Source organism: Chelonoidis abingdonii, chromosome 15 (assembly GCF_003597395.2).
Source record: "Chelonoidis abingdonii isolate Lonesome George chromosome 15, CheloAbing_2.0, whole genome shotgun sequence".
NCBI lineage: Eukaryota > Metazoa > Chordata > Testudines > Testudinidae > Chelonoidis > Chelonoidis abingdonii.
The window spans coordinates 19,123,918-19,137,124 of NC_133783.1; the positions used below are offsets into that span (position 1 = coordinate 19,123,918).

The following is a 13,207-nucleotide window of genomic DNA, read 5'->3' on the forward strand; positions in this document are numbered from 1 at the left end:
TAACCCACTTCTATCCTGCATGGGCCCAAATTACCTCAGAATGCTGGGTTCTCTGCATGATAAATGTGCGATATTCTCTCCAGTTCTGCTCCTCCCTACCCTTCCATCCCCTTTCCCTGTCCCTCTTCAGGGACTCTTTTCTCAAGCAGCTTCTCATGCAGGAGGTGCAGTGCTCCCAGTCTCAGGAGTGGTAGAGGAGGTCCTTCAGGACCTAAGGGGCAAGGGTTTTTACTCCCAATATTTCCTGAATCCCAAAGCTGAAGGGGGTCTCAGACCCATTCTCTACAGATTCATGAAGAAACAAATCTCTTTGGCCACCATCATCCCCTCCCTAGATCCAGGTGACTGGTATGCTACCCTTGACTTGAAGGATACATACTTACACATCAACAGTCCCATCCCACAGACTGTTTCCTAGGTTCATAGTGAATCACAACCATTACCAGTTTACAGTCCTTCCCTTCGGCCTGTTAGCAACCCCTCAGGTGTTCACCAAATGTATGACAGTCATGGCCGCCTTCCTGAGAAGATGGCAGGTACAAGTGTTCCCATGTCTCATCGACTGGCTTGTTAAAGGCCGCTCCAGGGCTCAGGTAAAAGCACATGTTCCTCTGATACAATTGACCTTTGACTATCTGTCTGGGTCTGTTGCTGGATGTGCCCAAGTACACCTTATCCCCAAACCAGAGGATAGAGTTTATAGGAACAGTCTTAGACTCCACCCAAGCCAAGGAGTTCCTGTCAGAGTTGTGCTTTCCTGTGCCCCTTCATAGAGGAGACTTAACGTTTTCCCCACCACGATGGCACCGAGCTGCTCGAAGCTGCTCACTAACATGGCAGCTTGCACATATGTAGTCTAGCACGCAAGGCTCCGGCTCAGACCCCTTCAGCCCTGGCTGGCTTCAGTATGCCATCCAAACTGGGAGAGCTTGGACAAGGTAGTCTCGATTCCTCCTCGGGTTGTCAAATCCCTCCATTGGTGGCTCAACCTTCAGGCAGTTGTGCAGGAGTGCCCTTCTCCAGATGGCAACCATCAGTGGCGCTGGTCACGGATGCATCAACGTTGGGGTAGGGTGTGCATCTAGGGGCCCTCAGGCCCCAGGCGGAATTCTTACTCCATATCCATGTCAGAGAGCTGAAGGTGGTTCACTTAACCTGTCAAACCTTCCAATCTCACCTGGGGGGCAGGCGTGTATCAGTCATGACGGACAATACAACAGCGATGTTTGTTTTATATAAACAGACAGGGTGGAGCGCTCTCCTCTCTTATGCCAGGAAGCCCTCAAGCTGTGGGACTTGTGCATAGTTCACTCAATACACCAAGAATCATCATACCTTCCGGGATCCTAGAATGAGCTCGCAGGCCACCTTAGCAGATCCTTCTGTGGCCACGAGTGGTTGATTCACCCAGACATTGGTGGGGAATTCCATTGGTGGGGAATTCCCCAGGTGGCCCTGTTCATGATGAAACTGAGCAGCAAATGTCAGCAGTTTTGTTCCTTCGTGAATCACAGCTCAGACTTGAATGCAGACACGTTGGTCCTTCCCTGGAAGGACCATTTGTTCTATGCATCTCCCCCCGCACACCCTCCTTCCCGGCCATTCCTGTTCTTTCACAAGGTCCTGCTCAAGGACTGAAGGGACAGAGGGACAGCATCAGTCATCCTGATAGCATCGGCCTGGCTCTGCCAACACTAGTACACAACACTCCTGGAACTGTCAGTAGCCCCTCTGATCGCCCTGCCATAGATGCCAGACCTTATCACTCAAGACCACAGTTGCCTCCCGTGTTCTGACCTCAAGTTTCTCCACCTCACAGCATGGTACTTCCTGGCTAAACCACATGGGGTTGGCATGCGCAGCATCTGTCAGGGAGGTCCTACTTGGCAGCCGAAAGCTGTCTACTAGAGCTACTTAGCCAAGTGAAGAGCTTTTCTATTTGCGTGACACAGAGGGGCACATCTCCGATTCAAGCATCAATACCCTTCATCTTGGACCATCTGTTGCACTTGAAGCAGTCCGGTCAGGTGATGTCATTCTAAAAGGTTCACCTGGCGGCCATCTCGGCATTCCACCTGGGATAGACATTCAATGGATCTTTGCTAGACCGATGGTAGGTCATTTTCTCAAGGGCCTAGACAAGTTATACTCTCAAGGTCCCATGCTGATAACAGATGGAAGTCTGAACTTGGTGCTCTCCCAGATTAATGGGACCTCCCTTTGAGTCCTTAGCAACATTCTCGCTCCTCTGCCTCCTTATGGAAAGTAGCATTCCTGATAATGATAACTTGAGCCAGGAGGGTGTCTGAGCTCAAGGCCTTGACATCCAAGCCTCCATATATGGTCTTCTGTAAAGACAAGGTCTAGTTGTGGCCTCATCCAGCCTTCCTGCCAAAAGTGGTATCTCAGTTTCACACAAGTCATGACATCTTCCTCCCAGTGTTTTACCTATAGTCGGGAACAAAGGCTCCACTCTTGGACGTCAGGCAGGCACTGGCTTTCTATATTGAAAGGACATAAGTTCCGAAAGTCTAATCAGCTCTTTTCATCCTGTCTGCTATAGCTACAGGGTCTCTCTGTATCGTCCCAAAGAATTTCATCATGGATCACGTCCTGCATTCGAGCTTGTTAAGTCCTGGCAAAAGGGCCAGTCCCAGCATTAACAGCACATTTCACAAGGGCACAGGCCTCCTCGGCCATATTCCTGGCATAAGTCTCTGTACAGGAGATTTGCAGGGCATCAGTCCACACGTTCACTTTGCATTATGCCATCACCCAGCATGCCAGGGACGATGCAGCTTTTGGCAGAATGGCGTTTCAATCAGCGAATCCATGAGCTCCGATGCCGCCTCCTGACCATCTGCTTGGGAGTCACCTACTTGGAATTGACATGAAGCAGCACTCGAAGAAAACTGGTTACTTATCTTTTTGTAACAGTTACTCTTTGAGATGTGCTGCTTATGTCCATTCCAAGACCCACCCACCTTCCCTTCTGCTGAAGCCCCCAGCAAGAAGGAACTGAGGAGGCACCAGCTCAGCAGGGGCCTACATGCAGCACCATGAAGGTGTGACTCCAGGGGGCATCTAAGCTGACCTGACAGGTACCACTAGGGGAAAAACCTTCCGACGACTGTGCACGCGGCACACACACACCTACTTGGAATGGATATAAGCAACACACCTCAAAAAACAGTTACTGTTGGTAACTGGTTTTTTTGACTTAGTTCAAGTTCTATCATAGCCCTTCTACCTTCCATCTTATATTTTGCCTGCATATATAAGTTTATGCTGCTTTCTGTTGGCTTTATTAGGACTGCTTTTTCATTTTCTTAAGGATATCTGTCTGTCTTGAATAATCTCTGGAACCTTGTCATTTAACCATGGTGGGTTTTCTCTATTCAGGACACGCTACGTAAAGGATTTTATCTGAAAATTGAAATAGCCCATTTAAAAGCATATTCCTTTTAAAACTGCAATAAAAAAATCTGATTTGAAACTTCAAGTATTACTTACAAGGCAGCTCTGTACTTGCCATGTGTGTGCAGTATTTGGTGTTAGAGCCAGACTTCAATGGCTCAAGAAAGAACTCCTCCAGGAAAATAAGGTGGCTTTGATCTTCACTATATAAACAATAGAGACAATTTAAAGGAGATCGCTGTATCATGGCCAACATAGATTCATAGACTCTAGGACTGGAAGGGACCTCGAGAGGTCATCAAGTCCAGTCCCCTGCCCTCATGGCAGGACCAAATACTGTCTAGACCATCCCTGATAGACATTTATCTAACCTACTCTTAAATATCTCCAGAGATGGAGATTCCACAACCTCCCTAGGCAATTTATTCCAGTGTTTAACTACCCTGACAATTAGAAACTTTTTCGTAATGTCCAACCTAAATCTCCCTTGCTGCAGTTTAAGCCCATTGCTTCTTGTTCTATCCTTAGAGGCTAAGGTGAACAAGTTTTCTCCCTCCTCCTGATGACACCCTTTTAGATACCTGAAAACTGCTATCATGTCCCCTTCTCAGTCTTCTCTTTTCCAAAACTAAATAAACCTAGTTCTTTCAACATAGTTTTAAGGATTACATGGCATGGACCAATGAATGGCTTTTGGATGTATTTGTTAAAATGGACTAAATTTTCATGTCTCTTTCAGCAAAATTCAATAAATTGAAAAGCTCTTACAGCATCTAATGAATTAAGAAACAGCTTTAACTTTCCTAAATTTCATCATTTGCACTGTCTCTACAGATGCTTACTTTAATGTTTGTGCTACCACTATTTATACAGACTTATGGCATACAAATTTCTACCTGATGTGCTTTATTTTAGGTTACAGAATTCCATTGGAAAAAGATTCTGGAGATGATAAAACAGATGAGGAAATGGAGGGGACTCATTCAGAAGATGAGATGTTTGCTCAGAGGGGTCTCCGACGATCACAAAGCATGAAATCTGTGAAAAGCATTAAAGGCCGTAAAGAGGCAAGTGCAGCGTTTTATTTGAAAGTATTGCATTCCATTAATAACAATGTAATTTGAAAACATAACGGTCCAAGAAATCAGAATATTTTATTTATAAAAGTACATAGGGTGTTTCTAAATTGTAAGTGGTATGTGGAACACAGCATATGTAGTTATGGTCCAAAAAGCCACCACTCATTTTTCTGCCCTCTAAAGGGAAATGAGAAGAATAAGCTAGTTAACTAAACAAGACAAAGGGCAAAAAACATACTGAACTTAAAACTCTTTACCTCTGAGCACAGTCTCCCAAACGTGTACTTATAGTAATGGTGAAACTACAGGCACAGAGTCTAGAAACAGCTTGGAGGGAGGGAGCTGACTGTCATGACATCTCATTTGAGGTGTGGCTGATGCAGCCCTGCACTCTGCATACAGGGGATCCTATAAGAGATAAGACCATTCACATTTGTTGTATCCTATGGATACTTTGAATAAGTACTAATAAACACTGTACTTTGATTTATAACACGAAGAAAAAAGATCTTATGCAGGGCTCTACACAACATGAGAACCAGGAGCATCATCAAACAAATCATAAACCAACAATATTGGAACATAAACACACATGGCAGCTCTCTTCACAACACTTCTGCCCTTCAGAAGTCTGGGTTTTTCAGCACATCCTGAAGGTCAACAAATTTTGGCCTGTTCTAGATGCAAATGTAAATGGGAAAGAAAGTAGCTTTCTAAGCAGAAGGCCGCTCGTGGAGAAGGCCCAGTTGATAGCTTCTTCTCATGCTCAAGCACCTTTTTAACTGGAGTTGTATGGGACAATAAGGGAAAGGCAGTCTCTCTCATACGCACATCCCAGGTAATTTAGGGCTTTGTAACGCAAAACATTACTCTAAATTCTGTCTGGAAATCAAGATGCAGCCAGAGCAGATCCTAGAGTATTGGAGTCATGTTTCCAAATACCCTTTTACCAAGTAAGCTGCTATGGACTATGCCATTTTACATTTCAGCTTCTGAATTTATTTAAGATGAAGCTCCAAGTAAAGCTGCCTGCAATAATCTGAGTTGGAGGTGACAGAGGCATGGATGGTAGCAGCAGGGTCTTTATACAAAAGAAATGACTCCGTGTTTCAAGCCAGCTGTAGCTGAAATAAAGCTATTCTCGCTACTGGATGGCCATGTAACATCAGCTAGGAATCCAGCAGTATCACCAGACAATTAATTTTAATATTAGATGGCCAGTACATAATCCCAAGTAAGAGGCTATATATTTTGGTTACTTGTCCAACCTGCCAATATCTTGGTCTTGCTGACTTTCAATCAGCTAGCCCTCTATGCCCCACCCTCTACCTAACCTTGGGTAAGGTGTGTGATAGCAACAACCTATGCAGAATCCCACATAAGAGGCTGCCGGGCAGAAGGGCACATTCTGTAAACCACTCTCTGGGAGTGTCATAGAATCATAGACTATCAGGGTTGGAAGGCTGTCAGATCTTAACAAGGAACATGTTCAGTCCCTGTCAGGATAGCTGGATGAATGTATTGAATCTAGACCTGTATCAAGTGGTCTAATCCTAGGTAATACCTGGTAGTGGCCACTGAATTGAAATATGCTGAAGTTGAATCATAAAAATATTTTTTTAAATCACCTTTTTCTCTTGGTAATTTTTATGCAATTTAAATGGTAACACTTGATTTCTAACAACTTTCTCTTTCAGATACGATATGGCTCATTAAAATATAAAGTAAAGAAGAGGCCTGCGGTGTATTTTTAAGTGTACTGCACTTTAAAGACAAACTGCTGTACTACAGTAACTTTACTTAGCACATTATGTGTTCAGGATTTGTGTCTATATAAAAACTTTACGCATGGTGGTAGAACTCCATTTTTATCAGTCTAAGCAGCTATATAAGATGCTCTTAATCTTCAATGGCTTATCATTATGACTTGATTGCAGAAACCTAGGATTTTTCCTAGCCAGATTTAACACTCATTAAATTTTTGTAAGAATTTAATGAATGACAAAAACAAAGCCTGATTTACAAAGGTACCGAACAGTTGCAAATTCCATTAACATCAGTTGAACTTGGTGGTGTTCAGCTCTTACAAAACTTAAGCCCCTAGTGTTTCCTAGTTTACAATGCAAAAATAGGTATACTTGAACTTGTTTCTAAACCCAGGATTCCTGAAAAAGCTTTCATAATTGTATAAAAATGTACAGTTTTAGAGGACAGTTGAATGAAAGTGGGGAAAGGAAAAGCCAGTTATATTTGGTATGTCCTTAAAAGAACTTTACACCTTATTTCCTAATATTTTAAATATTAATAGGTTACTTTGATATCTGTACAACAGTCTTGTATACTTGTGCAGCTGTAAAACAGTAAACATGTAATGTTAGTGATTTTAAAAAAAATCAGGTTTCACCTATGTATTTTTAAATTGCAGCAATTTAATCCTTAAACCACATCTTACTTTTGGTTATTAAGCATATAGAAGATGCTATCAATAACTGTTACTAAGCTTTTACAGAATTTTGTCAGGGTGCCTTTTGTCTTTTAGGGGGAGTACTCTTTCTCCAGCACATTCAGATATAAAGTGAGTTCTGACTAATAGCCAGTTCTCAATTCTAAATTGTGGTAGATACAAATTTGCAGCAGCTGCTAGATATCAGGGACATGTTCAACTTATCAGTTGTGTGGTACAACTGCCATTGAAATGAATGGGAGTAATGCAGTCACATCTGATGAACTGTTCAAGTCCTAGATTCTAGGTTTTTGCTAAGGCTTATTTTATGATGATATATTTCAGAATAGCTTTAGATATCCAACTTGCATTCTGACAAATGTTTGAAAGGAAACTTCATTATTCCTGAAGTAGTTATTGAAGTATTTGTGTATAAATAGCTCTTTTCAAGACTTTCTCGCTGATTCACTCAGCAGTGCTTTAACCCAATTGACATCATGATTTATTTAATTTTTAAAATCCTTTATACAAATATCTCTAACCAATAGGGATGGAAGGAAAATATTATTGTGAAGATTTTTTATACGACCTATCTCTGTAGCCACTAGGGATGGAAGGAAAATACTATGTTTAAAAATTAAATGGACTTTAAAATGTATTGAGTATTGAAAGAAGTGTCACTTTCAATTTAAAGGAAGTTATATCATAGGATCACTTCCAAAAACTTCCTGTCCTGCAAACCTCCCAGATATATGAGAAATACAGCAAGTAGAAAATGTAAGAGGGCAGTGTAATCATGTTTCCTTCGGAACCCTTCCCCACCCTCCCCCGATATAGTAGCAACCCCCTTTACTGGCCCAGTGCAGCCCACTGACACTTTTTTAAGTCTTGTTTTAGCTAGAATTTTTCTTATGCCTACTGTTACTGCCAGCAGAGCAGCTCCATTAGTGGGAGCATCTTTTGGGGCACCTGCTGGCATTCTAACCACAGTGTCATGTAGATCATCTCTGAGCAGAGTTAAATGACAGTTGAAAATGAGGGCTGGTTTACATTAGCATTATGTCAGTGGGGCTGCAACTGTAGGAATTTAGGTAAAGCCATATCTGCAGTAATTTCATAGATGAGTGACAATACTGATGGGAACAGTGGGAGTATTTTGCAAAGGGAGTTTCAGAAACACATTAGTAGTACTGGTTACATTCCATAAGGGACTAAAAGGGCTAAGATTGTCACAGCTTTACTAAAAGATTCAATGACATACCAGATGACAGCCACCCTCTCCCAAATGAGTATAGTACCATTGATGCCAGTGTAATGCTACCAAATAGAACTGAGGTTACTGGTCCCATTCTTACAAGGGTAAAGTCTCTTTACATACTTGGGCAACAGCTTTTGTTAGAGAGTTATGCCATTCCGTTCTGCTTAAGTTCATATACCATGCCTATTGCCATGGTATCTGAGCACCATTGGGTGGGCTTTGTGTCCTTCACAGTCTATTACACTTAAATTATGTAGCAGGGACCTTTTGATCACCTTCCTAAATCCTTTGTGTCTCCCTGTCATCCTATTCTACTAACATAATAGCCTTTGTTTTAATAATTCAGTTGATGTAATACCAGGCCCAAACTTTCAGTATGCTGCATATTTTTATATTGAAAACCTGTAACTGTTGTGGCATGTTAAGGCTGGTCTTCCTGACAAAAGGATAGGAGGGGATGTTCATGCCTTGTGACACTTGGGAAGACTCATAGACACAGACTTTAAGGTCAGAAGAGATCATTATGATCATCTAGTCTGACCTCCTGCACGATGCAGGCCACAGAATCTCACCCACCCACTCCTGTAACAAACCCCTAACCTACGTCTGAGTAACTGAAGTCCTCAAATTTATGGTTTTGAAGACCTCAAGCTGCAGAGAATCCTCATGCAAGTGACCCGTGCCCCAGGCTGCTGAGGAAGGCAAAAAACCTCCAGGGCCTCTGCCAATCTGCCCTGGAGGAAAATTCCTTCCTGGCTCCAGATACGGCGATCAGTTAAACCCTGAGCATATGGGCAAGATTCACCAGCCAGCACCCAGGAAAGAATTTGCTGTAGTAACTCAGAATCCCATCCCATCGAACATCTCATCACAGACCTGGGCAATACTTACTACTGCTGATAATCAAAGATCAATTGACAAATTAATTGCCAAATTAGGCTATCATCATACCATCCTCCTAAACTTATCAAGCTTAGTCTTGAAGCCAGATATGTCTTTTGCCCCTAATACTCCCTGGAAGCTTTTCCGACTTCACTCCTCTAATGGTTAGAAACCTTCATCTAATTTCAAGTCTAAACTTCCTAGTGCCCAGTTTATATCCATTTGTTCTTGTGTCCACATTGTTACTAAGCTTAAATGATTCCTCTCCCTCCCTGATATTTATCCCTCTGATACGGGAATCAGTTGGGATCAATACCCAGTTGTCGTTGGAGGAAGTACATCTTTCCCTGTCCCTTCTTTGGGTGGGCAGAAGTGACTTTAAACTTGGAAAGATTGATATTTGAATTCCTCATTTCCCCATCCCATTACTCTAATATTTACCACTGTAACCACCAATAATTGCTAACATTAGCTATTATTTTCTGATAACTTGATCGTTACAAAGGTGTTCTCATTAGACAACATTGTTAACATTCCTTGTAGAGGAATGGGGCAATTCTCACCTTTCAAAGTTGCAGTTTCAGGTTGTCTGCCTACTCACACATAATTACTCCATCAGTTTACATCCTCTTCACATTCTAAGGGTCTTTACAAATTTAAGGGCTAGAGACTTTTTAAATTAAAGTTTAGACTGTGAAACACAATTGCACAGCCATATGCATGACACACAGTCTTACACATGGGACCATTGAGATTGATTTCTCTGTGGCTGACTTGACTTGCCCAGCTCAATAACTTCACAGATCATTTTTACAGTATTTCTTCTGTAATGCAGGTATCTCTACAGATGTTTAGATACATTGGTTTGAAAATCTCAACCATAAAATGATTTAACCAGACATACATCATAATAAAGTGGTCTTGTGGCCCAATAATAACTTTGGTAGCCCACATAATTGTTCCATTGAAGATAGAAAGTGTAGTGGGGGTAGATTGCAACCCACACCTACTTTATTGCTTCTCTCTCATCTCATTCTCAGCGTTCTGCTGCTCCTCTTTCTTAGTGTGGCTCAATCACTTTTCTTCTAGAGTGTTTGCTTCCTCTTATTTAAGTACTTTAATACCATATTGCACTTGCAACAGAATTTGCTTAGCACTACACCACTGAGTGAGCATTTGGTTTTTAGCACTTCAGTAAGAAGGAACTTTAGCTATGTTCTTAGTCATTTTCACTCAACGCAGAGTGATGTGAGGTTTGCTCTTCTGATGCCTGGGCTACACTATACAATTAAGTCGACTTAAGGCAGCTTACATCAACCTAATTATGTCAGTGTACACACTACAGCCTTGTCCTGCTGATGTAAGTGCCCTACTACATTGACATCATAATTACACCTCCATGAGAGGCGTAGCACTTATGTCCATGTAGTTAGGGCAACACAGTCCCTGTGTAGACACTGCATTACATACATCTGCTGCTGGTTGTCTTGTCAATTTCACAGCTCCGTGCTGGGCCATGAAATTGACAAGAAAGCCTGGCTGTTTCAGGGAACAAAGAAGCCTGGCTCCGGCTCTCAGCTGTGAGCGGGGAGGCGAAGCTGGGCAGCTGCTCCCTGCTACCAGTTGTGAGTGGGGGGGCAGGGGGAGCTAGGCTCCCTGGCTCAGCTCCCCACATTGCCCCTGTTCAGTTGGTAGAAGTGCTCCTAGGGAAGGTGCACACCACTGACAGAAGAAGGGTAGTGTGGACATCAGCCACCACAGTAATTACTTCTATGTTAAGTTGACCAGTGGCTGTAAGTTGACTTAAGTCTGTAGTGCAGACATGCCCCGAGTAACTCATTGTGCAGTGCTGCTGAACAGAAGCCAGTTGTCTGCCTTCCTGGTTTTCCAGTGTTTGAGTTCTTCTCCTGGAAGGGGATGAGAATTACAGGATGGAGAATGCTGGCAACCTTAGCTCCGTTTTAATGATGGTATTTGCATACTGTCCTATCAGACTGTTTTTCAATCTAATAGCTCTTACTATCTAGTCATTCCTGACAGCCTATGCTTTTCTCTGTTAAATTAATCTTCATTTTTAATGACTTAATGGTAAATTTCTCACTCTTCAGTTTACAGTCTTCAAAAGTGTAGGCTCGTTGTGTCCTGTTAGTCATTGTTTAACCAAACTATACATATTTATTGACCATCCTCTTACCATGCTAGATAAACTTAGCCAACCAATTATCTGAAATATTGTGCAGTCTTTCAAACATTGTGGCGGAGTATCTTGAGGATTTGACTTGAGCAATGGTGAATGTGATCTGTGTAGTTATAGCTATTAGATTTCTCAAAAATGTTAAATAAAAATGTAAGTCCACTTCTGAGGAAATTAGCACTCTATTCTATCAGTATGCAAATTTTAAAATATAACCTAAATATGGTATAAATAAGACCAATTTTAGGGAACTCTGAACTTGTCTGCCATCTACATTATTTGTAATGTTAGTTACTTAAAGACAATTTATGCAAGATTTGTAAACCAGATGAAACAAGATTAGTCAGAGAAGCAAAATACATTTTGGAAAACATTTGAACTTTGTATTAATGTTTAACAGATTCATCTTGGCCACATGTACAAACACCAATAGAAATCTAAAGAGTGAACCATTAATAAGTGTCTTCGAAAGAAACTTAGTGGAAACCATGAAAGCAAAGCAACTACCAGTGTTCACCATTTTTATTTCCGTTACTTCCCTGCCTCTCAGGTGACCTGATGTTATCTTGAACACCTTACAGGCATTAATGAACTTAGGTTGAGCACTATAGGAAAAACTGAAAAATGTAGTTTACAGAATGACAAAGTAAGTGTTAAAGTATTTAGCAGTGATTTCATGATGATGCATTTTATATTTTTTGTTGATTTTTATCAGTTGCGACTTCAGTATTTTTTGAAAATATTTTTTCTGTAAAGGATGCATGTTTGTGAAGGGAATATTGTAACATTTTCAAGAACTCGCATTCTGCAATGCTACAAGAACCCCAAAATTAGTCTGCATTGAGACTAAAGATAGTAGCTTTAAAAATCATGAAATAAAAGCTTTAACTTTTCTTATTGTAATATTAAATTACTGTCACTTGTTTACATATTTGTATGGTAGAGAGCTTTTTAAACATTTTGTATCCACTTCTCTTGAAATTCTTTTGTAAATGCTACTTTCTGAGCAGGATGCAGTGTGTATGTAATTACCATAAGGATGACTTTTTAAAACAATGTAAAATAAACTGCAGACTTACTAGAAACTAACTTGTTTGTACTTTATTATAAAATTCCTCATCTGAAACAGCACACTAACTGTAGAGAGCTCCTTAAAGAATGTTTGATGTATGATTAGATTGTCAATAAATATTTTTGGAGTGCTTGATTTGAGAGAGACAGGAAGCTATTGTGTGCATGAAAGCTTGTTTTTCCATTAACATTGACTTGAAAGAGGTAAAACATTTTTAAGTGTGTAAACTACATTCATTTTGTTAATCTGATGAGGAAATGTCAGGTTTTTGGGGGAGGGTTTTTTTTGTTTTGTTTTTTTTTAAACGGCAAGTCTACCTAGGTATTCTATCAATTAGGCTATTCAGGTGGATTTTTTTAAGTTAAAATGACATGTTTAATTAACATACTTAAAGCCTTTCATTCCTACTCCTTTTTCTTTTGAAACTGTTTTTATGCAGGGGGACTGTTTATGGAGAGGGGGCACTTGCCCCCCAAGTTTTATTTCATATCTCAAATTCAGAAGTAACAGATCTGCCAACTTCCTCAGACAGCATACTCCTCTCCCTCACATAATAGGGCATAATGAGGCCCATGAAGAGCTAGGTGACTCCAGGCAGTGCCCCAGCTTCGCCTTCCCCAGGCTGCTTTTATGGCTGCAGTTGCCTGGTGGGAAGCGGCATATTTCCTCCTGTGCTGCCCCTGCCATGGCTCAGTAGGCCCGGGCCTGTTGGCACGTGGGGAGTCGAGCAAGCTGAGCTCTTTGTCTGGCCCTGCTCGGTTCCGGCTGCAGGTAGGCAGCTCAAGCCATGCGTCTGGAGCCTCTGGGGAAAGAGGACACTTGCTGTACACACAGAAGCATTATACTTTAAGGAGTTTCTGAG

At 41.5% G+C, this 13,207-nt stretch overlaps 1 protein-coding gene across 2 annotated transcripts in view; it reads left to right on the forward strand.

The window, feature by feature from the left end:
- Window positions 1-12,404, forward strand: part of REEP3 (receptor accessory protein 3) — a 71,278-nt gene extending 58,874 nt beyond the window's left edge. For both annotated transcript variants that reach the window (XM_032776328.2, XM_032776329.2), the window contains 2 exons: window positions 4,333-4,484; window positions 6,194-12,404. In XM_032776328.2, the coding sequence (XP_032632219.1) occupies window positions 4,333-4,484; window positions 6,194-6,250 (209 nt within the window). In that variant the 3' untranslated portion in view covers window positions 6,251-12,404. The remainder of the gene's footprint in view (window positions 1-4,332; window positions 4,485-6,193) is intronic.
- Window positions 12,405-13,207: the final 803 nt, after the last annotated feature.